Consider the following 27853-nt stretch of genomic DNA (forward strand, 5'->3'; position numbering starts at 1 on the left):
TCACTTTCAATTTAATGTTTGGAAATAGTTCCAAATGATGGTAACTAATGAATGAAAGCCTCACTTTCAATTTCAAAGTATAAATGGAGGGATTTTTTTAACATAGGAAGCAGACCCAGGAGGAACTGTCTGTTGAAGAACCCCCCCCCCACCAAGCTGCCCACCAGAGGCCAAGCTGTACTTGGTGTTTGCCAACATGCTGTAATTTGTAAGTACTTCAAGATAATATATTAGAAAATGGTATCCAAACTGAAGTACAAAGTGAGACAGTTTGGTCATATAAGCCCATTGAGACTGTTTGTTCCATTCCTAAATGAATTTCTTTCATGTTGTCAATCATTTCTGATGTGGCTTTGATAATAATATTATTTTCTAATGAAACTGCTGACTTGTATCAGTCTTTGGTCTGTATTGTGCATCTATTCACACATTTTGTTTGCTCTTTTAAGCAAACATTACAATAATTGCAAATTCTATAAGCAATTAAACAAAACTTACTGCACATAGGATGCAGAATGATGTTTTATTTAGTGTGCATATGATTTTCAGCTTATGGACAAGAAAACATATACTTTAACAATCACAGCAACACAATGAGATCCCAATTTTAAAGAAATAATGCCACCTTTCATTAATTCATTAATTCATTCTATCAATCATTCATATATATTCATTAATTCATTCATTTATTCAGTTTATTCATTGAAAAACTTGACATTTCTCAAGGCAAAATAAATAAAAAGTGAGCAGTTTTCATAAAGAATAGAGCCTTTTCCCTTAATGCATTAAAAAAACACAACCTTAATACAGTATAAATGTTTTAAAAACCCTAATTTATTGCTTATTTTAATAGCCAGCCTGGTTGCTGTAGCCACAGAGGAATTTTCAAGGACAAGAACCAGTGCTGGTAAAACTGTGGTCTCTGTGGTTTTCCATACCGGCTCTCGGCAAGGATTTTCAAGAAAGGAATACCATCTCCAAGTAAGAAGAAATTCTAAGCATGTCTGGTTTGAATGCTTGCAAAATGCATCTGGGTACTCAATAAGATGAGATTTACCTTTGAGTTGTTAAAAACTGATTGCAAAATGTCCAAAAGACTATATATTCTATTAAATTTGTCCTGAAAATCTTTGAATTCATGAACTTTTCTGCATATTTATCACATTTATGACTATATTAAAGGTTGTGTATGCCTCAAATGAGTGTTTACAGGCCTTTTTCAAACTTTAACAGTAGTGGCAGATAGTTTTATTTGTGTAAAACATTGCTTTTGTGTCTTGCTTGCAGATCATGATGTGCCAATAAGCTCCAGTTAGCTGCGGCCCTTTCCCCAGGCGGTAGTCCTGCAATCTGAATCCAGGAGATGCAGCTCTGAATCCAATATTTCAGAAGAATGAAGATGTTAGTCAAATCTGTAGTACTTGTTTGTGTGTAAATGATTCCATTGAGTGAGATTTATAGCAAATCAGGTGTAAATAAGCATCTTATAGACAATAGTGAAGTGCTGTACTCTGAATTTAATGCCAAATCTAGCCTTCAAAACAGATTCTTAAAGTAAAAAAAATTTAAAAATGGGCATAATAATGCTATCTCTGCATTTTCTACATCATGTAGCCACCTCATACATGAAAACACTAGCAGTTGTCATGAATCTTTAAGTTTTGGTGTGTTTTTTGCCATTTCCTTTGTTGCGCCATTTGTCCCGGAAGCTAACAATTTGGCATATAGTGTTGTTTAGACTGTCTATTAACACATGATCACTAAATTTCTTGTGTTAAACTGGACAGTTCTGTTACCTTTGTATATAAGTGGACCAGAAAAGCAAAATTTTGACAAGTTGAGGCATTTCAGTTTGGCTCTATGTCATTTTTTATATAAAACACTAAGCCGATGAAGTGGAAAAACCTTATTTTGCTTGGAAAAAAATCTTAAAAGAGTAGGCAGGCCAGTTCTGTGGTGCTGTTCTATAGACACCATTCAAAGCTACAAGGAAAACTTTACTTGGTCAAATTATTCCAATGCATAAGGAAATAATGGCTCTTCAAAGGTTTGCGGCTTAACATTTGAGGGAAATGGCTGTTTCTGCTTTTTATGAAAATACCACAGGTGCTAATACTTGTCTCATTCATTTAGTGTTTGATATATCATTGCCAAACTTTCAGTATGTGTTGCATATAGCCTGAAGCTGAACTATAGGAGTTTTGAAGTCTGTTTCTGAAAAAATGTTGCTTAAATAGGCTCAAGACCACAGTTATCTGCCCCCCGTTGACCAAGATCCGGATGTGAATACAGAAACAAAGAGTGCTTGTGTTCAAGTATCAATATTTTATTAAAATTGAATGAAAAAGAAGCAAAAAATGTTCTTTTTGCAGAGAACTTGACTGAATTTGACACTCTATTGCAGAAATTGATAGTTTTCAATGTAAATATTGGAAAAATCATAGCTTGTGGAAGTCTGAAAATTAGTTGTTTGTAGCCGATTGACTCCCTGGCGGAAGGGTTATGTATTTGAACTCAATTTTGACAGTCGGGTCAATGGTCAACATGGTGTTCTCTTGTGATTATATTTTGTGTCTTGAATTGTTCTAGAGATGCCATGTCCTTGTTTTTCAATTGGGGTGTGTATAAAGTCAAAAGCCAGGTTAGTGTCTATATGAAACATATAGTAAAAATAACTGTGGTCTCACGCCAAATCGGGTCAAAATTTATTGTCAGTCCAGAGTTACAGATAAGGTGCGTATTTCGTAAATACGCAATTAAAATCAAAGAAAACTCAATTGTTTTAAAAATCGATGAGTAAGAAAACGCATAAGGAAAGGCAGAATACGCAATTAATTTGAAGGACGCGGAATTAATTAATAATGAAAGTTGGAAACTCATTTCGTCTAATTTGCCGAAGTTGATTCGATTAATGTATTAACTCAGTTAAAAATAGATAATGGTTTCCGTAATTGGCCGATCATTTTCCGGAAGCAAGGCGGAAACAATCTAAGACCTGGGGATTTGCCTAAAAACGCTTTCCTTTGAAAAACGAGAAAATACGATGGTATACGATTATAGACGGATGCAGGCGGGAAGCTTGTTATTTTCAACTGTTCCTGCGAAGATGTCAACAAGGAAAAGAGGTCGAAAAAAGATACCACCAACCCAGTCAAACTTGCTAACACTAGTATTGCTATTATGATATTTTAATGCCATAGCTACTCTAATGAATGTGTGATGTGAGTTATTGTCATAATGATATACTTTGTATATGTCATGCAAGTTGTGCACTCACTCATTTCTAATAAAAACATGTTATAAGTAATTGTTTCAAATCTTACTAATAAAAATAATCGTTTATTGTTGTTACTAAATTAAAATCAAATCGATGGGCTAATGGAAACTTGAAATACTCATTTATAATGTGAGATACCCAATTATTTTCAAAAGTGTGGAGTAACACTCAACCAAATTGGAAAACTTATCTGAAACTCTGTTAAAATTGTCATAGAGGTTCTGTCAAAAACAAAGGAAGAAAACATGCCACCTTAAAGGACTGTCAGTTCATTTGATGTATAATGATGTTCACGGCGAAGAAATATGATTGGGTACTTATTCAGGCAGTTTTTGACTCTTAACTTGATATTTTATTTGTGCCAGTGTCACGGACCTATTATATTCCGTGTTTGCGCCATACCAAAGAAAACGCTGCGCATAATAAGTCCAAAATAGTTTTTACTTTCTTTTGCTGTGTATAAACCTAGAAAGAAAAGTCTGCCCTGGTTTGGGATTCAACCCACAACCACCGGAGCACTAGCATCTAATAGCAAGTTTCAGACTCATGATTTGGTCTGAAATGGTGTTTGAAAGTCATTTTGGGACCAAATCAATTGAGCTAGTGTTGAGATTGTGAACAGTGTTATGATTGCGAACAGTATCTATCTAGTCAGTATTAACAGTCATGTGATAATTCAAATGAAACTTAAGTGTTTAATATAAAACTAATGTTAAGATTGTGGACAGTACCTAGTCAGTATTAACTATCATGTGATAATTTATACAAAACTTGTTAAAATTTAATGATGTGAACACCGTTCAGGCAGTAATTGTTCAGTGATTGGAAGACAAGTATTGTTTAATATAGCATTGGTGGTAAGCGCGTTGTTGAGCGTGACTCATCTTACATGGGGGTGTAAGACGAGTTTTTCCAGCACCGGTCACATGACCGGAAACACACGTCCGGTATGCAAGAAATATCTTTCTCCCACCTCAGATAAGTAGATCCATTAATTTAACCATGCTAGAAATTCTTATCTTGCCCACGGGCGAAGATAAAATGCCCGTATGGAACTTCTTTTAATGGCCACCACATTGTAATTACCTCCCTTGTTGAAGACTGTCGTCTGTAGCGCATCATGGAAACCTTGTCTGGTGGCAATATTAAAAACGCGAGTTAATTATTTCTCGCTTCAAATGTCACCAGAAAACAGTTTTCACGCACCTTTCAAGAAATAATGCTTCACTCTTCTTATAACTATTTAAAAACCGGTCAGACCATTTACATACTCTGAATCACTGCGCGAATATCCATGATAACCACGAATTATTGCAAATCCGTACGCACTTATCTTACACTCTCGGCCATGGAAAATACTTATAATCTATGATAGTGTCTACACGAAAATGGAAGAAAGATTCGAAACTAAACCAAAATTTAGACAAAAGTGTTGCTAGTAGTGTGTAAATTGTGTTTTTTTTCATAAAACTGAAAATAATCTACTTTTAGTAGTCGACAGCAACAAGTTTGAATGATGAGTTTTTCGAAACCTTAAAAACGGATAATGTATTATGGTATAGTCACTTAATGAAAAAAAACATACCTTGTAAAACATTCAGGACATATTGGGACATGTTTCTGCCTAATAAAACATTCTTACATTCCAAACAGATCCATAAAACGACATTAACATTGCTTCATTTGCATATGAGCCGATTTTGGGCATTCGGACATACATTTGCGTTTATTATGTTGTTGAGTATTTTGAATAAGATGGCATTTCAGGAAATTATACTGAACATTTCATGATATGGTTTGTTATGTTACGGGTTTTTTAGCTGGATTTTTTTACATTCGACATGGCGTCAGAAGACATACTAAAGTATGCAGCATACATTAATTAAGTATACTGCAGGACACTGCATATTCCGGACGCAGTATTGCCTTTGACGTGCAGACAAAAGCACTTAAAATATATATATACTATAAAGTCCTCAGGAACTACCTGCCAATACAAAGTTTACAATAAACAGCTTTACTGCATATTAAGAAGGCAAAATATTATTTTACGTCATTAGTATTGTTTACAATAACAATGTTGTTCATTTTGAGTGTGTGTTATTTACAACGATATACTATTTCCTGAACAACTTAACTATGAAGAGACTTACCAAAACCATATAAACATCATGATTGAGTTCCCAGCGAAAGTATGTGACAATTAATTGAAAGAAACAACCATGATTTTGAAACTGCTGCTTCTCGTTTCTTTTATGCTTTGCTCAGCGTTTTATATAGATGAGCTATCAATGAAAGTGGTAGAGTTGAAAATCAAATTGTTGGAAGATGAGATAAGTGTTTTAAAACAAAAGGTCCGGATCGAGATCCCAGCACAGTTACATTTTTTTGGAAAAGGACTTAAAGAGTCGGCCATCCGTCGAAAATAATCGCACTGTGTATAACGAAAGTGCTGGAAATTGCGATCAATCTGTGAACAACATACGAAATGCTGATGTCCTTCATGAAAGATTGACGAAAGCGTTTGAAGCTGAAAAAGTCAGGGCAAAGCAAGTTGAAAGTACGCTGAAGGATTATTTAGAAAATGTGGAGAAAATCAACGCAAACAATATGAAAATCAACGGATTAGAATATGACATTTCTAAATTAGAACAGTCGGATACGAACCAAGGTCAAATTCTTCAAACGTTGCAGCTGCGATTAAAAGAAATACACGACGTGGTCATGTCATTCGATGCATGGAAAGTAAACCAACTGGATATAAATACGAACATAACAAAGCTGATCGCCGATCTATCAAATACAATTGTTGAAGCCAAAAGTTCTGTAGAACAACTAGAACGCATGAATATAAAACAATCATACAAACCATCTTTCATCAGTAAGTGGTATTTGATGAAAGCGCTAGATAAACAGCTCTCGCATTTAACAATTGAGCATAGATTAGGGGTTTTACCATATAAAGTTGAGGTTCAAATTCGTCCTGTTTCAGGCCCCAACTCCGGCTGGGTGTTTAAAGGTGACAGCGCAATCCGTAGTGATGACGACTTGAATAAAGATTATGGAGGAATACTGTACTTCTACAACGAAGAAAAGGTCGAATTAATTGCGCCAGTGAAGGGCAATCAAAATCGAGACGTAGGTGTTATTATAAACACAGGAAAGGAAGATGGAAGACGGTTGGGAAATAACCACGACGCTGTGAATCAGGCGTTTGTTCGTGTAAAAGTTTGGGCTCCTATAGATCTTCCTACTCCGGACTTTCAATCAGAATGGCTACCATTGGATATTGAAGATCCAGCAAAGACATACCAAGAAATTGAACACTCGTTAGGCGGGTTTCCTGCATTACTTTCTGTCCAGATTAAGTGCGAGTCCCCGAAGAGCTACCTTATATCCGACGGAATGGGAGTAGCGACTAGCCACACTAGGGAATGGGATGCCAGTGGGGGCACAGTATGGTCATACAACGAGAAAAACGTGAGGGTGTGGATCGGGCACGATTTAAGAGAAAATTACGACTATAGGTTGTTTGGAAACGTAGATGGGTGGTCGAATATATTAAATGGCTTTGACACAACGCATGGAAATGTCCGAGTACTGGCATGGAAAAGAACAACATTTGGTAATGGAAATCTTGAATCTGTTTCGGAGGATAATGTTTTGTTTCCTGAGTGGCAACCGTTCAAAGCTATTGACTATGAACGCGATTTAGTTTCGATATTTATAGAAGCGAACGAAGGTCCGAATAAGGGGTTTCGATTTCCGGCATTTGGAAGTTCACAAGCTCAGACCTCTTCACTTGGCGGCGTCGTGTTCGCCTTTAAACAGACTGGAGAGCTTAGACTGTGGCGACCTAACCCAGATATGGATGGATTCCTTGTCTACGTTCCACATCTCTACGGAAACGGTGTGCATAACCAAGCCACGAACAATGCTTCTTATGTTGCTGTTTTGTTGAAAGGATGAAAGCACACAGTGCAAAATATATTAAGACAGCTTTAACGCATGTTAATTTCTTACTTATTAAATAGACCGCACATTGAGATAAATTATATGTGACGGAAAATGATTTAATTTGCTTTTCTATATCTAAATATCAAGTAAAAAGGGAATGGCAAAGAAAGTTTTCCTGAATTGATGAATTGTATGATCAGTTTGATTCATGTATGTATTAAACTCGTTTGTGTTTTTTCTACAGTAATTCAAATATACTTCAATGATTATCCATGTAACAGTACTCATGTTAAGATGGAAGTATTTATTTGTTGAAATTCTATAAAGTTTCGGTTGTTTTACTATTTGTTTGTTTTCATAAAATTGTATGCATGATTCTACATTCAAGTACCCCGCCCCTATTTCTCGAAAAATCTTAAGTACATTAAATGTGGTTGATCACGTTAATAATTTGCATTTCACGAAAAAATAACGCGCTCAATAGTTTTATTAAGTAGGATGCTGAGCACGTTATTTGAGTCAACTAGGTAGTTGATTTAAGTCAGTTGTCTCTCTCTCAAATATGGCCGCCATACAACGTCGTCTGCAGATAATACGTCACAGAAATCGGGATCTTCCGTTTCCGAGGGTCTTTCAAGACCGTTCACACGCACGATACTGGGTATGAATCACTGTAATTTTGTCCTTATTTACAATTAAAACTAATGGGTTTCCAAGCGGTAATGTAAATATACATTTAAACAGGTGCATAAATGATTGCAATTGTGGTTATTGTGGTTAACGCGAGTTTAATGTCATGTACAAGGTGTTTAATAATGTCTCTAAAAGTACTGAGCTACATAGACGCGTTTCTTACATAAAAGACATGCGTTTCTATATTTTAACTGTTCTAAAACTGTTGTTTTCCCCGACCTCTGTAAAACAACTAACGCACCACAGATCGCTATTTCAGAAAACAAACCTATTTTAATAGATAATGATATGTGCGGATTGAAAGTTAAATATTTTAGATGGGCGCTGACGAAATCATATATTTTTTATGAAACAAATATTACAACAATATTATTATAAAACGACATTGTCGATAATTATTTTACATTTGCTTCAAATTACTGCGCGTCATGAAGATGCCGGCAATTGACAACTACGCACGCTCTTTTTTGGTGTATTAAAACCGCATTTACAACGTCCGGCCCTTGAGCATGCTGCGTGGCCGGTAATTCGGTAAGCGTCGTTTCCGGTTTCAGGGTATATAGAGGCTATGTATTCCAGTGCCTTTGCTATTGGTCCCAGATAAAAGTTAGATAACATGAAGTAACATTTAATGATTAAGAATGTACGGAATAAGCTAAGCGAAGGTTAGAACACTACCTCAATGGCGGACACATGGTTAAGAATAGTACTTAATGATTACATATATGCAATTACATTGACTGTTTATTGTAGCTTTCAATATGTTGCACAATGGGCACGCAATGGAAACACTTCGTTGTATGAAGATATAATATATTTACATCAGAGCATATAATTTATACACATTGAATGCATATCAGGGTACTATACATATATACCAGGGTAACCGTCCCTCCTATTAATGGTCATAAGTTGAAGTTTACAGATCACCCCCCCCCCCCCACAAAAGGTAACATCATACACTCTTCCGGAGCAAAATACACCTCAAAAACTCCTTAATAAAATCTTCCTGAATATGGAAATGAAATCAACAAGTATTACTACATGCTTAAACAAACGCGCATATAAAACTGATAGAGATGGAGATACCAACCTTGGCCATCGGGTTTGCGTTTAATCTGAATTATGCCCCCGAAAACAGTTTTAATTATTAACCGGTATGTATTAATAAGTGTTCAGGACTCGGTTTATAATGAGGATTTAGAACACGCTCGAAATTCAAGTACTTCCCCGGGACTGAATAAGGTGGTTAGTGGGTATACATCCAGGTACATGTATATACACATTTATATACACATAAGAGTACACACCTGTGCATTGTTTTCTGTTTCTAATTATGTCGTTTGAATACAGTATATGTATCCTGTCATACTGTACTTTTAGTTTTGAGTAACATTAAGAGAAAGAAGTCCATAATGTTCTTTGTACCATATCCGAGTGTCTTCTTCGTTTCATCTACATATTGAGTTCCATATCGCAACGGTTGCAAACAAAATGGGCCTTACCATTCTATATCCAACGTGCCGATAAAGTGCATTGCTAATGTTCTTATACCGCACCCTATTAAATGAACGTTGTCCTTGACAACATTAAACAAAACGGTTCCGTCAGCCGAAACCCTCGTGATTGAAATTTATTCACTCGCGCTAAAGTGCTTGTGTATAATGTCAATAAACAGAACGATAATAAGTAAACGGAGACTAACCGTTCAATAACTATCATGCTGATAAATCACAAAGCTATTCACTTACCCGCACGCTAATTATCAGTGTTCGGGAAACACACTGGTTCTCCTTTAGTGATTCTTATTGGAAAACTTCTTAATTTAGGGAAAGCGCTGATTTTTCATAAACAATGATAAAACATACCATGTGTTTGAGGATATTAAGTCTACGTTTAATCAAAAACCATTGCTATGTACAAGAAAGATAGGTCTTAAATCGTACCGTTTTTTTTTTCAATACTTGAGATTTGGGTGTCAAACAATTATGTTCGATCACTTGTAATAATACAAAATGCTGCGTCACCTGACTGGGAAACACTTAAAAGCTGTTTTCCCTTTTTAATTGGGAAACATTTATGCTACTTGGCTGTTGTTTTATGACATTACATATAACTCTTATAAAGATCATATCAGGGAACATGTTCACATATGTAATATAATAATTGGCAATAGTCATGGGGTTGCTCATTAACACACATTCTCCTGTCATTTAGGACTGTTTCCTGAAAGACTTGACTATGAAGTGTTTTATAAAACTTACCAGAGCTGTTTAGTGTTATGTTAACATCTTGGATACGCGTCCTACGAGCATATGTGGAAATAAATGAAAACAAAAATGATATTAAAACTAATATACCTTCTTTCGATAACGTTCTTCACAGCGTTGGGTGATGAAGAGTTTTCGATGAAAGAGTTAGAGATGACTATCAAATTGATAGAGCATGACATTAATGGGATGAAAAGGAAAGTCTGGATCGAGCTTCCAGATAAATTGCATCGTTTGGAAAAAGAGTTATCGAATCGATCATTCGTCGATAATAATCAAAATGTGTATAACTATAGTGCTGGAAATTGTGATTCATCTGTTAAAACCTTACAAAATATTGATAACCTCCATGGCAGGTTGACAAAAGCGTTTGAAGCTGAAAAGTTCAGAGCAAAAATAACTGAAATAAAACTTGAACAATTGGAAAGTACTCTGAAGGAGTATTTAGAAAATGTGGAGAGAATCAACGCAAACAGTTTGAAAATCAGGGTGCTAGAAGAGGACATTTCTAAAATAGAACGGTCGGATCGGAACCAAAGTCAAATTATCCAAGCGTTGCAGCTTCGATTAAAAGAAATTCACGGCAAAATGATATCATTCGATGCATGGAAAGGAATCCAGGTGGTTTCAAATGATAATATAACAAAGCTTCTTGCAGATCTCTCTTATACAATTGATTCAGTCAAAAGTTCTGTAGAACAACTGGAACGAATGAACTTTAAACAATCATACAAACCATCTTTCATCAGTAAGTGGTATTTGATGAAAGCGCTAGATGAACAGCTCTCGCATTTAACTATTGAGCATGGATTAGGGGTTTTACCATATAAAGTTGAGGTTCAAATTCGTCCTGTTTCAGGCCCCAATTCCGGCTGGGTGTTTAAAGGTGACAGTGCAATCCGTAGTGATGACGACTTGAATAAAAAATATGGAGGAATAGTGTATTTTTACAACGAAGAGAAAGTGGAATTAATTGCGCCAGTGAAGGGTAATAATAATCGAGACATCGGTGTTATCATCAACACTGGACAGGAAGATGGAAGACGGTTGGGAAATAACCACGACGCTGTGAATCAGGCGTTTGTTCGTGTAAAGATTTGGGCTCCGAGGGACCTTCCTACTCCGGACTTTCAATCAGAATGGCTACCAATGGATATTGAAGATCCAGCAAAGACATACCAAGAAATTGAACACTCTTTAGACGGGTATCCAGGATTACTGTCTGTCCAGATAAAATGTGAATCGCCAAAGAGCTACCTTATATCCGACGGAACGGGAGCAGCATCAATTCACACGCGGGAATATGATAACACCGGGGGAACTGTATGGTCATACAACGACAAATATGTAAGGATGTGGGTCGGCCATGATTTAAGAGACAAATACGAATACAGATTATTTGGTGGTGTACCTGATGGATGGTTCGATATGTTGACGGGATTTGACACAGCTCGTGGGAAGGTTCGTGTACTGGCTTGGAAAACAACAACATTTGGTAATGGAAATCTTGAATCTGTTTCAGACGATACTGTTGTGTTTCCAGAGTGGCAACCATTCAAAGCTATTGACTATGAACGCGACTTTGTATCGTTATTTGTGGAAGCGAACGAAGGTCCGAATAAGGGTTTTCGATTTCCGGCATCTGGAAGTTCACAAGCCAAGACATCTCCGTTTGGCGGCGTCGTGTTCGCTTATGAAACGTGTGGCAAATTCCGAATGTGGCGTCCAAGCCCAGACATCGATGGATTCCTAATTCACGTCCCACGTTTCTATGGGAACGGCGTGCATAGCCAAGCCACGAACAATGCTTCTTATGTTGCTGTTTTGTTGAAAACATGAAACTGTAATGTGTAAGATATCACATAACCTATAAGACGCTTCTTTTTATCAGGGCAAAACTCACTTAATCATTTTGCTTTTGGGATAATGAATATTAATCTTGCAACTGTCTCTTCTCAATCTTATCAATTCATGTACTTTCTACAATGCACGGTTATGTAACTTACAGTTTTTTATAATAATATTAGAGCACAATTTAATATTAGAGCACAATTTAATATTAGAGAGCGGCGATTTTTTCGACATTATCATGAATGGCAATATGCTATTTCGATCACGTGATTCTAAACTCTGTCTGTTTATTAGTTTATGGAACTTCTGGAGATTCTTTTGTTTGGTATATAGGGTCATTTCACGAAAAAAGCTTTAATTAAAAATTCGTTGGCAGCCGAACGTAATAAGTAAGTCCATGTGATAATTTGTTTGTATGCAAAAAAAACCACTTTCATCTATACACTTAAGAATGTCAAGAGAAATATTGATGTTCTTCCTATATACAAAACTGCACAGGACATTGCTAATTGCATGTTGACAAGCAAATAAGTGCTCCTTGTAGCAATTGCTATTTCTACATTCCTGATCGCCGTACATCGTAACAAACCATTGTTTATATGATGTCATTTAATTGTTTAAGTAAAATTTTAACTTTAATTGCATTTAAATAGTTGTTTGTTTTACTATTTAATGCTGAAAATTTTAAAAGGTAATTTTATAGTCGATATAAACCTGTCGTGTACTTGTTGTACGCCTACCGTTTACATTTGTGTACTCATAAAATTCGATTACAAAAAGATAATATGACTGTAAAGAAAATATACATGTTATTACAATATGATAATACTCAAATGCTTTTTCTGAAAGAAAATTGAAATATATGAAACGGTCTACGGCGGTCGCGGTTTAAGTGTAATAGTTTGAATGCAAATGCTTTTGTAACTTAATATTGTAAAAATCGCTCAACTCTCAAACCATGCAACATTTTAGCGTGACTAGCTTGAGTATATTGTTTATGTTTAATAAGATTTGATAAACACTCAAGAGTAAAACAAACGTCCTTTCCAATATGTGTTTGTGTCATAAGGAGTTGAGCCAATTTTACAAAAGAAGTGTTTTTAATCACATTTTGGCTCAAAAAGCATTTACATGTTTTCCAATAAGGCCACACCAAATTGATATTTCGTTCCGCGGATTTACCGCTCCTATTTTTTTGAAAATGTAAAAAAAATATTTTTATTTTTTTTGTGCGCCCGCACCTCCATTTTGATCGCCAAGCAGATTTTTTTCAGGTAATAATTTATTAAAAGGCTAAAAATAATCAAGTATAATTTTTCTACGCTAGTTTTCGTGTTTTAGTAAAGGGAAGTTACCGATGCGTAGTTTTTATACTGTATATCGATCGGTTTAGCATGGGTTTCAATAAATTCAATCAAAACGGCGGCTTCCGGTATAAACAATGTGGCTCGAAGTTTGGAAATTAAATCTTATTTTTGACAATAAATATGTTTTGAGCATGCTTGAAGTCATTGTTGATCGTCTCATGCACTAAAGGATCATTATTTAAAGCAATCATTATGCAATAAAGCATGTGTACTAGTATCTAAGACTGGTAGCGATTATATTGCGTAATTATGAATGGAAATCGGACAGGTCAACTTAACTGCAACATAAGTCATTATTTGGTCCAAATTGATGTATCAAGCTCATTTTTGATCAAATTCTGACAAAACGACAGTTTTGAACAAATATCTTTTCACAAATAGCGATATAAACACTGGTCTGGATATACCTCAACATAAGTAAGCCTAAGTTTATCACCTTATATTTTGTTTTTATTTGCAGCATAATCCGGGATTGTAATGCACTTGTCAATTGTAACCACTGCCCCGCCCACCCATCGCCCTTGTTCCAGGGGTATACCGGGGACAGCAGAGGCAATGGGCTGTGTTTTTACCTTTCAGGTGGCCCCGCAGTGCCTAGTGAATGTGGTTTTGTCTTCATATTGAAAATAGTCAGGAATGGGCCTCACATAGGTATTCGGGGTTGCGGGGCCATTTGGCAGGGATTTTACCAGCAATGTGTCCCTGCAGGTCGGGTATTTTACCCGGGTTTTGAGAGACCTGAAGTCAAAGTCCCTGCTATTACGGACTTAGGGGGGGGGGGGGGGGGGGGCATATACAATTGGCTGGTGCATAAAAACATCTAAATAACCAAAAAAGTACTCTGAAAAATACCCTTGTTCTTTTTGTTTTAATAAGCACATGTCATTGCATTTCCTGTGATAATAAAAACAAAATTTAGTCTATGTTATATGGAGTCTGATGTTTGATGATGCCTGTGTAAGTGATCATTTTTTACAAATCCCAAATCAATCCTACGTTATGTCTAAATACAGTTGCATATGATGTTAAACTGATTCAGGTAGATTTATATAAGTCGTTTCAAACTTTTTACTAAAAGCAGGGTTATTTATTATTATGAATGATTGTCATATTAAAGTACGTTTTAATTATATAAGAAATTAGATGAACGGATGAATAAATAGTATGTATTCCGACATTTTCCAAATGTCCATTAGAGGTTCAGTTCAAGATGGCATTAAAATGGGTTTAAGGGCAATTATTTTGAACAATCTTTCTTATTTATATTGAATATAAGGAAAAATATATTTTTCGCTCTTCGCTCGCTTCGGTTTTTATGAAAACTGACAAACTTTTATTTCTATTTTTTTTTTTCGCTCGCTCGCTCCATTTTTTTTTGGCAAAAATCCGAGGAACTAAACATTAATTTGGTGTGGCCTAAAGTCTATCCACAATATAAATATGTGTTGTGGCAAAATGCTCCAGATTACATAGGCAACTATTCCTTGTGGTTTCTTGATGATAACTTTTCAAATAAGAAATCACAATATATTGTGAACTGGATAGTCTTGAATATTTAGATACACAAACATATTTATTTTGTAGTAAGACTTCTCCTAAAAACTGTAAATGCTTTTAGAAACAAAATCTTATAAAATTCTCTACGGGAAAATTTGTTTAACTTCTATTTTACACCCACACATATTTCAAAGGATGTTTCACTAACATTTTAAAGGATGTTTCACACATATTTCAAAGGATGTTTCACACACATTTTAAAGGATGTTTCAAACACATTTTAAAAGATGTTTCACACACATTTTAAAGGATGTTTCACACATATTTTAAAAGTTGTTTGTATTATGCTTTCTAAATACTGAACCTCAAAACTGAATAGAAAATGAAATTTGGAAACATTTCCTATTTTGATTTTCCAAATCAACTTTTGCACTGTGGACGGTAAGTTTGAAACCTCTTGTTAGTACATCTTTCTATGTGATTAAAACATAAACCATGCAAAAACGAATATTTCAAGTAGATGTGACGAACAAGTAAATGCCTTCGACATATTGAATTTACCTTTTACCTTCATTTACTGGAATTACACTGTTGCCTCTTCAACCTGCACTCTCACAAATTGACAGTTTTGACATTTTTTGTCTCTGAATCAGCTGATTTTGGTAGCAATGCCTCTCAATAGAACAGATATCAATTATTTGGAAAACTGGCGACAATTTTATTTTTTTCTTAAAGCATTACGCTTTAAGCCATAATACATTACTTCTTAAACGTAAATATGAAAAACAAACTGCGGTCTGATATTTTGTCAGCAGTCTTGATTCACTGTTTCTCCGACATTTACGCAAAAAGTGGCTTAATCCAAGACAAAGAATAAAACATGATATCAAAAAGGTCAATCTGTCAGAGTGCAGCTTTAAAACCAAATTGTCTGATAAGTCAGAAACCAAAGTTATCCAATCAGATAGCCGAAAATGTTATTCAGTCCGATTTACGACTTCACTTTCATTGTGAAACCTGGGCCTGGGGTTTATTCCTTCTATTGGATGCAAATAAAAGCTTCATTATAACATTCTCAGTTGCTTTAGTTTCCTTCATATCGCATTTCGGCCCATCCTGTAATCATTCAATATCTAAAGTACCAATAACACATAGATGACGATCTACTCCCGACCTCTGACGACCAGAATTTGCGGCGACCAATGACAGCCTTTAATTGTTTGTAAATTAAGTTGACAAAGGGTTGGAGATAGCGGTTGGTCGTGACACCGGTTGGCAATTGTTATCCAACCGAGAGCAGCCGCTCCTAAGACCATCGGCATCCGGTAGGCGACACCATTCAAAGACTGGATGGCGAGTGGTTAACAGTTTTCATACAATGATCGTAAACCTCTTCCGATCATTTCTCACAAAACTCTCACTATTTAGATAGTTATTAAAAGAGAAAGGGCACTGTTTCAGCTTGACTTGGTCTATAACAACTCAATCGTTTGTTTTTGTTCAGGGCTGAGTTGCTCCTCGGACTTTGACTTCTTATTGGGCGGTTCTGACTGATCTTCGTCATCTGTGTCATCGTTCATGATTTTGGTACCGTCTGACCTCATCATCTTACTTTGTTCAGTTGCTGCATCGGGGGTGGTGACATCGGCATAAATATGTTCAATTTTTCCTTGCTACTGTGCCGGGTAGCACATATTTATTCTCAGGCAGGGGGAAATATACATTAAACTTTTTTTAAACCATACTCTTCTAAAGTCAAAAAAGACTTTTCTAAATGAAAGTAATTTCAAACCATGTTCAGGAGAAATTGTAAACATATTCAACTGCCTTAAAGATTAAGGTTTCACGTATTTGTTCCTGTATGATTTCCTTATATATCGTTTAGTCATGTAAAAGGATTGTTTGTTGTTGTTTTTCGTCTGGGTTTGTTCTTGTTTCTCTATTAAAAAAGTTCTTGTCAATGTCGTTTATTTTATTTCATTGAAGCAAGAGGGTTTACCTGCAAAACAAAATATAAATATAACCAGTGTTTTAGGTCTGGATTTAGTCCTAAAAGAGTTGAGTATTTATGATGTATTGCAAATAGCTTGAACAATAAAAAAGATATTCTCTTCGATACACTATTTCCCGGAAGACTTGGAAATGAAGTGTTTTATAAAGTCTTCGAATACAGCTGGATGAGTCATTAAAATGTGTTTTAAATAAGTTATGAAAACCAGTGAATGAGTGACCTGCGTGACATTTAAGAAATGCAAGAGTATGTTTAAACGACCATAACACAAACCCTCCAATAAGTCAAAGTTTATGTCCTTTTAAGATTACATATTTAGATAGGATAAAACATGAGTCCTGTTATGATACATATGCAGGTGTTGTGATAGCTTTGCAAAATTTACGACAGGTGATTTAACTGATTTTGGTCCAAAAGCATTTGCATTTTTTTCCTAAAACAATGTTACAAGGCTAGGAAAGGTTTCAGGTGCCAAAGTGTAGAGCACTATCCAAACAATAATACATTGTAGCTTTGTGGTGGTTGCTTCTGTTTTAAGAAAGATATTTCCATTGTTGTTCCCAGGAAATAAATTTAAATCACTATTTTTTGACCATTTCATTTTACATATTTCTTATTAATAAGAGATCACCACGAATACACAAGACATTGTTATTTTGATTAGCTGGAACATTCCGACATAAAAACATATTCATAATTTCGAAATAGTTTCTGAAAAAATGGAACCGGAATTTGAACAAATCTGTGACAATATGTTCCTCCTCAAACATATCTCAACTGCTTATTACACCAAAACACGTTGCAAAAAATGTTGGTTTTACTCTGGCAAAATAGTATACGTCATAACTCCATAAATAAGTACGCGTACTCATTTCTGGCATTCCACACCCACATTGGTAAAGGCCCTTAACCTATTAAAACAAGCATTATTTTAAAATCGATGTAAATCGTATCTTTTACGCTATACATTGGACAATAAGGATACAATAAATGCAAACAGTGTGGAAGTCTATGTGTTAGATAATGAAAAATTCTAGAATGTAACGATTGGAAACGGACCTATGTCAAAATCTTACAAGAATGCAGTTCCAACTGATAAACAATTATTGTCATTTTATGTCATGTTATATAACATTTACACAAAATCTCTACAACCGATAAGAAATAGAACCTGCGCCGACTAAAAACCCTATATATACTGTATTTATCATAAACATTGCCTTAAGGAACATATTATAGACAAACCCCACCCACATTTTTTATCATAAGATCTTTGGTAGACAAGGCTTCCGACACAGTGTTAGGCCACAACACTTGTTTTAGGCACCATTGCTTTACAAGAAAACGTTGTTTAGCATCATTTCATATGTATGGGTGAAAAATAGAAGCGGTCGCTTAAAAAGAAAATGATTTCGTTTTCGATAAAACATGCAACTTTGGTAAATTTATAGAACGAAACATCAATTTGTTGAACACATACGAGTTAATTCTAAGTGAATTGGTAAGGAAATAAAGTAAAACAAAGACATTACACCATACGTGTAAGGAATGTATTATCAGGATATTTAAATTTCGCAAAAAAAGGAACGATCTTGTCTTCGAATCTTGTTTTCGTAGGAAAGATCCAGTTTCCGAAACTGACGTTAGTTTTGTAGAAAAAACTGTCCTGAGAAAGGTTTAAAAAACCTCAAGCAAAAAATCAAAATCAAGCCGTTACAATGACGATTTCAATCCGAAAACACATACAAAATACCTTACTTTCGTTGGTAACGTACCGTAACGAAGAAAACAGACGTATATGTAATATAAGTCTATAAAACACGCCTTAACTGCAATATTAAAATAAAAATCAAATGATAAAAGTGTTTAACATATAAGACGTCGTTGCCTCATTTGCTATTGGAAGTAAATTCCAGACATACACGTACTTTACGTTATACAATAAAACTATAAGGGAATAAAGGGGCTTTGAAATTTTCCTAACACCAAACGAAGAGTTTATGAACAAATATTATTTTATAAAATAAGCACCAACAAGCCACAACAAATTGATGTTTCGTTCTATAAATTTACCAAAGTTGCATGTTTTATCGAAAACGAAATCATTTTCTTTTTAAGCGACCGCTTCTATTTTTCACCCATACATATGAAATGATGCTAAACAACGTTTTCTTGTAAAGCAATGGTGCCTAAAACAAGTGTTGTGGCCTAACACTGTGTCGGAAGCCTTGTCTACCAAAGATCTTATGATAAAAAATGTGGGTGGGGTAAATCTAACCAGCTGCAAAAAATACCATTTTTACACCAAATTGTGAATTGGAAACACTGTAAATTCATTTTAATACTAAGTTCAGTATGCTTTTACAGGAGAAAGGAAAATCTATGATTAGCAAATATCATAAAAATGATACAATATTTCAGTACAAAACTTCTTATTTTTAATTAAGCAAACAATGTCAATTACGAAGGAATTGTTATCAAGATCGAATTTTAATAAATAATATTAAACGTAATAACGCATAAGCCTATATTATGCGGCTTAAACTCCCATATCGAAAAAGGTAGCAAGCGGGAGGATCTTAACTGTGCAATAACTAACGTATGGCTAAATTACAAAGATATTCAACACTACGCACGATATACATTCAACGTTGGAATATCCCAACATTGTACTGAACAGTTAAATCATACTTTAAAGTGACAATCTTATTAAAAATCAACACACATATGTTGACAAACATAAAATTTGAGTGATAAACCTTTATAACTACTTACTAAATAATGCATTTATGAAAAATATTAATTACTGATAACAAGATTGTAACCGCGTATTTAATAGCTGAAAACGCAGAAATATTAAATGATTGGTGAGTGCTAAAATATTTACTGCGATCTACTATCATCTCATAAGGTAGAAATGCCCTGTTTTCTGCACCATTCTTTCAAATTATACTCAATATCCTTCATAAGAACTATTAATTTGGAATGTATTCATCCTTTTTGGTATACTTAAACAATTGTATTATTTGTGGTAAATCTTATTTGGGAGTAAGAGTGCATCTTTAACCTTATGATTGAAATAATAGAACTAGGCCGTGAATCTTATCAGATGACCGTATTTCTCTTCTGCTTATCGACTACTTATAATTACCGACATGGCTGACACTTTGAGTGCATTGATGTTTAAAGGTAAATCTACGATTATATCATGTTTCTTGTGTAAAATGTATCAGTGAATCATTCTACGTTTTATGTTTTAATCAGTATATCACAGACACAAGCGTCCTTAATAGACTAAATTGCGGTCGGGTCGAGAATATGGTTGTTTATGCTACGGACTGCATACATATGCTGACTCCTAAGCGAAAGTGTATAAGTTACATGGGGAACATTCATGTATACTTATTTAAAGTAATTACTTAATTGAACAAGTTAATTTATTCAGAATTTGGCGAACACTGTGCTCTATACCAGATATTACAAACTCTTGGGACTGTTTCAATAAAAGAACTTCAATTATCTTAAATTAAACGTTACAAATGGCAATATATTGATTTTTTTTATTTCATCAACTTCGTTTTTTTTTCAATATAGGCTGAAGTTCAATTAACACAAATATGTTGAAAATATGAAACTATGACTCTAAGATACTTCCAATAAATGACTAAAATCAAAGTTCTTTATTTGAATGCCCCCGGAACATATAATGTTTAAGGCATTTCATGATTGTGTAATGTTGTGAACGTACTGTTAATATTCGGATAATTAGTGTTTAATTAATTTATGTTGTGTGTACTTTAAACATTCGGATAATGTATGTCGATATGATTTATGCTGTGTTTCCTTCCAGGTTATTTGGCCTGCTTTCTTTTTTCGACATATATTCAACTGACTTGTAAGTATGTTACTTGTGCATATTGATAATGGTTAAAGCTGAATTTCATAACAAGTCATGAAGATAAGAGAAGCTAAATTGAGATATATAGGCGCTCTGGCCCGGTTGAAGCTTGACCTTTTTAGGAAGAACATATCATTGCCTATCATTATTATAAAACAAATGAAGTGTCATAATCATATACTTGTTTTCATGTGTTTTTATATTATATTTATATTAAATTGTTTGCCCGTGATTCATTATCTTTGAAACCCATACTATTGGATTAACACGGATTTTCTTTATATGTTATATATGAATTCGTTTTATTAAATTAAACATCGTTCCCTTAAATATGTGAAATGCATGTGTATTAAGTGAATATTTTAGTAATTAAACTACTGTTCCATGGCATGTGTATGACTAACCAGTTGCAAAAACCTTATAGCTTGCTGAATATACAGACAAATTTACAACTCTTTCTTTACTTCTTAGGCATTGTAATGAAATTAATAGTTCATTTAGTGTAGATATATTTATTTAATAAACCTATGTTAAATTAAAACTTCCATGACTTCATGTTCTAATGGATTCGATCGTCGTCATAACATTCTTAAAATGGTTCGTAAGCAATTTCACTTTGTTTAAGGCTTACGTTTAGAATTTAACTCTATTCTATTTATTTCATTAAATATAATCTACAAATTAAATATACAAAGCACATGTTTGTTATATGATATGTCTCTTCGTGAACATTGGAATTTAAATATTTTGCTTAACGCTTGTTTGTCCATCCTCAATGTCCTTTTAAACAATATGTAATCGAATTTAATGTGAAAATTCTGATTATTAATAGTGATCATATTATATCTGTCGTGTCTCCCATTCAAACCTATTGTGTTATAATTGCATATATGTATAATTGAATTATATTTTGATCATGTAATGAGGAATACGTTTGTGTTCAATTTACTGAATAAATGTGTTAAATCTTGAATCTATATATATTGTGATGAATGGTGAGGTTATTTCTTTGAGAAATGTCCATTTAGAGATATAAGAATAATATAACACGTCGCCCTTATTCATTCGAAATTGTGGTTATTTGTTAACGAGAGAAATTACAAAAACAGACAGTGTTTATCATATGCATAAAAATGGTAACTAACAAGAGTAACACATTTTATTTTTTCTTAATTGCCACACATTGATAATTGAAACAACTCGTGGGATGCCGTCCGAACTTCTTGTTTATCAGCTTATTACTATATGTGCACAGTCAGCCAAATATATAAAAGTGTTAATAAATCCGACACAGAAAATGTGAATTGTGTATGCATGATTAACATATATCATTTCAGAATCATTTCAAAGGTTTTTTTAAGAGTGAGGAAAATGTCCAGCATTTACCGAAAATAACAAAAAAAATATTGTGGGGAGTCAAATGTTGCAACGCTAGTCTTTCTTGTTCGATTTCAGTTGAAAAACGCACAAGAATGAAAACTATGATAAAAATGTAAAACGTACGTTGTGTAAGCAATACGCAAACAGATGCAAAGCGTATATGGCGTAAACCAGGTATTAAAGTGAATAAAATGGTCAATGGATTCTCCACTAACTAGCTAAGTTTTCGGTCGGATTGTTTACTCATAGCGATTTTGTCGTTCGGTAATAATTCTTTTTTGTTCGCAATATACTATGATAATAATGACGCTGACACACGTGACAGCTGGGGACGTTAAAAGTTTATACAACATTATGCACCAGTCAATTGTAACCACGGCCCCCTAGGTCCGGAGAATAGCGGGGACTTTGATTTTCGGTCAAGCCAACCCCGGCTAAGATCCCCGCACTGCGGGGACGGACTGATGGTAAAATCCCCGCTACATGCCCCAGCACCCAAGGGACCTAGGTAAGGCCCATTCCCCGCTATATTTTGCCCGAAGACAAAACCACCGCATTCACCGGCACTGCGGGGCCACCTGATAGGTAAAACACGGCCCATTTCCCCGGGTATTCCCGGTATACCCCCAGACCTGGGGGCGTGGTTGCAATTGACTGGTGCATTATTTAGTAAGGGCAATTTCATCATGAATCCTAGGAACGTTGTCGTTACAGGATATCTGCTCTGTATCTATGATGGTGTTTATGAACTGTCGCGCCAGTAGAAAGTTCTAAAGCAACAGTCCATCAACATGTATACATGTATGTCTACCTTATTTACAGCCTGTTCATACGTGTGCCTAAAGGGTTCATCAACCATCGGGGCAGCGGAATGCACAACCGTAGAAACATGCGGCCCACATGAGGTATGTCACCTCAACCGATTATGTGTTGTCATTCTTTGACTAGTTTATGCACCCTTTTGTGAAAATACGTCGTCCATATATAAATAAAACATTATTTAGTCTATAAAACATTTGCAGATAAACGCATGCAAAATTTATTCCTAAAATGTGTACAGTATATGTCGAAACTAATGCAACACTGCTGTTAATTTTACTGTTAGTTTTTGCAAATAGTTTCGTTCTATAAACTGGAATCGAAAGGGTGTAAAAGCGTCACTACGGTTAACAAGCATAATCAATGGCATCTTCTGATGCCAAACACCGGTAAAATAAGGACCACAACAAATTTTGTTCAGCTAGTGCGAACCAGATTTTTCATATAAAGCGCTTGAAAACCGGGAGAAAATTTGGCCATTTTTTAACATGCATATGGTAATAACCAATGATTCGACCTTCCAAGAAAGTTCTCTGAACACCTTAGTCGATATATACACATTTATATGGTTAAACACTAAATAAAACATGAAGCTCCTACTTATAGTAAAAAAATGTCAAATTGAACAATTAACGTGAAGATAGCGTCCTAGTGATTTTGAAATAGTGAACACTTCAGGCCGCTGGACCGCTTACTTCACGCCGCTAGGTCGCTAGACAACTTACTTCACGCCGCTAGGCTCCTAACTTCACGTACATGACAAATTGAACATTATTCGAATCTCATCAGATTTTAAATTCTGTCAAATTCAAAGCGTAAAATGAAAAGAAATAATACTCCGTTAGATAAGAGCAACATACGCATTTAGTTGTTTCATAGCGTTCAAAATAAAACCGATGATAAAAATGTCAGATTTAGATATATATTGTTAACTTTTGCTAAAGGGCTTCGGTTCACTTTTAGTGTCGAAAGAGAGGCCTTCGGAATTTCTTTCGGTGGCACTTTAGAGGCTTTCGGTTCCCTGACAGTCGTATATAAAAAAACACCATATAGATGCTTTCCTCACAGTGGGGAGTAAGAGGCGCACGGTTCCTTTAAATGGAGCGTTGGTGGACTAAGTCCAATTACAGTGTTTTGTTAGTGGTCTTCGGGGGCCGTGGACCATATGTGGCCTTCGTTTCTATTACAGAGGTTAATTAGTTGATTCCCTCATTTTATAGTGGTGCGTCTGTGACTTTGGTCGTCGGCTCCTTCACAGTGGTGCATTAATGACCTTTGTCTCCTTACATGGGACGCACGAATGCTCGTTGAATCTCTAACAGTGGCGCATTGATGACTGTCGCCTATCTTACAGTGGTGCATTATAGGCCGTTGACGCACCTCACTTACAGTGGGGCATAAATGACTACAAAGTCTCCCTTACAGTCGTGCATTAGTGACGGTCGACTTCCGTACAGTGGTACATTAGTGACCGCCGTCTTCCCTTCACTTGAGCATAAGTGACCGTCGTCTTCCAGTACAATGGTGCATTAGTGACTGACGACTTCCCTACAATGGTACATTAGTGACCTTCAACTTCCTTACAGTGGTACATAAGTGACTGTCGACTTCCGTACAGTGGTGCATTAGTGACCGTCGACTTCTGTACATTGGTGCATTAGTGACCGTCGACTTCCGTACAGTGGTGCATTAGTGACTGTCGACTTCCGTACAGTTGTGCATTAGTAACTTACGACTTCCGTACAATGGTACATAAGTGACCGTCAACTTCCGTACAGTGGTACATAAGTGACTGTCGACTTCCGTACAATGGTGCATTAATGACTGACGACTTCCGTACAATGGTACATTAGTGACCTTCAACTTCCTTACAGTGGTACATAAGTGACCGTCGACTTCCGTACAATACTGCATAAGTGACCGTCGGCTTCCGTACAGTGTTACATAAGTGACCGTCGACTTCCGTATAGTGGTGCATTAGTGACTGACGACTTCCGTACAGTGGTGCATTAGTGACCGTAGACTTCCGTACATTGGTGCATTAGTGACCGTAGACTCACGTACATTAGCATATTAGTGACCGTTGCCGCCCTTGGCATTTTAGACTTAAGTCGATCCCATTTATAAGCGTACATTGTATAGCAAATTTGTTGACCTGGGTATTGGATTTGTTGGGAACTTGATGGACATAAATTGAGCCGAACTCTTTCAAGCGTGATTATAGCAACATTGTAACTTAATATATGTACATTACTATGGTGGCTATGAGACCAAAAAATCAGGATTTACTACACATAGGTACCTTTTCTTTGTGTGGACACAACCAACATACACTCTGATGCGTGACTTTTGACCACATCCTAAATGTCGTCCTCTTCCAATCTGTTAAGCATGTTACGTTACGTTACGTTACCTTTGAAAGTATTTGCATCGTTTTAGGTCTGCTTTTCCGACGCATATTCAACAACAACAGGGATACGCCGCGAATATGGATGTCGAGACTCACAGGTACATGCATACAACTAGTTTCCCTTTCGTTTAAAACACGAACTGAGCACTGAGAGCGCTTGTGTGTTTTATACCAGAGGAGACAGACGGGAATGAAAATATAGTTTAGAAGAGACAATCAGCGGTTACGGAAGGAAACATCCGATGTATGAAAGTATAGAAATAAATGTTTAATTAAATTTGTTTATTGACAACAATGAAAAGTTCAACATTGTCAACATCAATCAAGCACAAACTTAAGCAGGGTTCTATTTCCCAGAAATCACTTCTCACAAAGTCTTCTATGCTACAAGCTTAAACGAAATCAGAAAAAAACCCACAGTTTAAAAACACACAGTTTTTATTATGGGAAATTCAGTCTTGTATCCGATTCCTCACTAAGAGGTTGAAATTATTTTGCAGCATTTTATTAATGTAATAACTATTGTAAAGAAAAAGTACCTCTTAATTGCATAAACGTGAATGTGTTTTTTTGCTTTGATATGTTGTTGTTAATAGTTATGTGCCAGTAACCACGTAGGACGGCGGCGAGCATCCACTGGCGGCTTGTTGGCTTGTTCACAATGTTGCCAGGGGGATTTGTGCAATTCCAAGCTCTGTGGCGAAAAAGGTATAAATATATGCCTGAGTGTAACCGCTTGGATTTGAATTTGACGTTCGATAAAATTGGGACTTAATAACAAACATACATCAAACAAACATGGAACGGAGTATCTCTATCCACTTGTACATGCGTTATTTAATAGCCCAACCTGTTCCGTTCTTAGTCGTGATATTTTTAGTTACAAATAACATGAATAACCCGACAAAGGCCAAAACTTCTTATTGACCTATATGTAAATATAAATAACATGTTTTTAACGACCCGACAAAGGCCTAAAAAAGTCTTATTGACGTATACTAGTATGTATATATACATACATATAGTACTATATGTATATAAGACACATAGCTTGTGTCGGCGACCCGACAATGACCAAAACGCTTTATTTTCGTATATGTATGACTAAATAACTGAAATATATTAAGCCTAAGACCAAGTTTGGTGTAAAAGGGTGGACAACCACACGTTTTAGAGTGTTAAACTGTTACAAAATAGCTTAAATCACATTACCATTGCGACAGTATGTGTTTATGTTGCTCTAACGGAATGTTACAATTTGACTTCCCCAGGTTTTCAGCTGCAAGGCGGTCCAACATGTTTTGCCTGTGACCTGTTTCCAGGTCCTGATACCTGCAACACTATTCAACATTGTGGTAGAGATGAGGTCAATATATTTTAATGATTCTAAATGTTTAATAGTATTGCTATGATGTACAGTATGCTTATAATACTTAGTAATAGATTTTACGTTCAATGTGCACACTACTGTATGAAACGTACTTTTACTGATGATTATTAATGTAATTAGAATAAGCCACTCACGGTTCGGTAAATGATAAATCATGGCGATTCCTGAAAATCTTACAGAAAGTTTGTATTCTTTTATGAACAAAATTAATCGATAACAAATAACAGTCTGCTCACGCGCATTTTGATTTTTTTTTGATTTTTTTTTTTGGGGGGGGGGGCATTTTCTCACCATTCGACGTCTGTGTCTTAGGTAAACATATTTCATTGGAAAATGTTACATGTTAAAATATGAAAAAAATCGTTTCGTAGCAATCTGATTCTTAAATCATTCTCAATGCGCTTTGCATGCGGACCTGAAGTACATATAATGTCACCTTTTGACGACATTTCCGTTAGCCAATCAGATGAAAGTGATCGAAGAAGATGTATCCGATATTCAGCTTGGCTTTCAAAATAGTTTCGAGGATAGAGCTTTTAATATTCAAGCACACGTTTTAATATTGATGTATGAAATTCGGAGTACGAAGCGTGGATGAAATCAGAAAGTAGTAGTTAAATTCGAAAATTTCCAACAACAACAACAATTACCTTTCTTGCATAGACGATCAGCAAATGATTTCTTTATTTATATAATCACCATTACCACGAATATGTTTTTTAACAGCAATGGAAATACCGATATTTCGAAATACTCATTTCAAACAGATTTCGTTTCATCAGATCTTCGCGCAAGCAAAGATTTTAGTAAGATTGGTTATGTCGCGGACATATTTTGCGCCTCGTTTAAGTTTTTAGCAGTAAAATGATTAAATTGAACACAAATGACAATCCAGTACAGATATGTTTCAAAACATTTGTAAACGATAACCTGAAAAAAATCATATTGAATAAAACAAGTCTTCAGTGAATGCAAATGCATTAACTCCAATGGAAGTCAATTACCACCGACATCATTTGCCCTGCATTGTGTG

The 27853-nt window shown here is 35.4% G+C and overlaps 3 protein-coding genes and 1 long non-coding RNA gene across 5 annotated transcripts in view; all 4 read left to right on the forward strand.

The window, feature by feature from the left end:
• The first annotated feature begins 106 nt into the window (after window positions 1-106).
• On the forward strand, window positions 107-3255 carry LOC128239327 (uncharacterized). Its single transcript, XR_008261864.1, has 3 exons — window positions 107-208; window positions 854-981; window positions 1288-3255. It is a non-coding gene; the product is annotated as an uncharacterized LOC128239327 (long non-coding RNA).
• Window positions 3256-5364: 2109 nt separating this feature from the next.
• On the forward strand, window positions 5365-7575 carry LOC128239444 (uncharacterized). Its single transcript, XM_052956076.1, has one exon. It carries the CDS (start codon window positions 5888-5890, stop codon window positions 7244-7246), a length of 1359 nt encoding a protein of 452 aa, XP_052812036.1. The 5' UTR covers window positions 5365-5887; the 3' UTR covers window positions 7247-7575.
• A 2556-nt stretch (window positions 7576-10131) lies between these two features.
• Window positions 10132-15990, forward strand: LOC128238494 (uncharacterized). The gene has a single exon (XM_052954466.1). The coding sequence runs from the start codon at window positions 10255-10257 to the stop codon at window positions 12034-12036; it is 1782 nt and encodes a 593-aa protein (XP_052810426.1). The 5' UTR covers window positions 10132-10254; the 3' UTR covers window positions 12037-15990.
• Window positions 15991-20071: 4081 nt separating this feature from the next.
• LOC128239158 (uncharacterized) overlaps window positions 20072-27853 on the forward strand; it is a 47114-nt gene continuing 39332 nt past the window's right edge. For both annotated transcript variants that reach the window (XM_052955657.1, XM_052955658.1), the window contains exons 1-6: window positions 20072-20112; window positions 20774-20818; window positions 23024-23106; window positions 25460-25528; window positions 26027-26138; window positions 26702-26796. In XM_052955657.1, coding sequence (XP_052811617.1) covers window positions 20079-20112; window positions 20774-20818; window positions 23024-23106; window positions 25460-25528; window positions 26027-26138; window positions 26702-26796 — 438 coding nt within the window. In that variant the 5' untranslated portion in view covers window positions 20072-20078. The remainder of the gene's footprint in view (window positions 20113-20773; window positions 20819-23023; window positions 23107-25459; window positions 25529-26026; window positions 26139-26701; window positions 26797-27853) is intronic.

Source organism: Mya arenaria, chromosome 6 (assembly GCF_026914265.1).
Source record: "Mya arenaria isolate MELC-2E11 chromosome 6, ASM2691426v1".
In the NCBI taxonomy this organism is placed as follows: Eukaryota; Metazoa; Mollusca; class Bivalvia; order Myida; family Myidae; genus Mya; species Mya arenaria.

Coding starts and splice junctions, on each gene's coding strand:
- LOC128238494 (XM_052954466.1), top strand. CDS start 10,255: ATGAAAACAAAAATGATATTAAAACTAATATACCTTCTTTCGATAACG.
- LOC128239444 (XM_052956076.1), top strand. CDS start 5,888: ATGAAAATCAACGGATTAGAATATGACATTTCTAAATTAGAACAGTCG.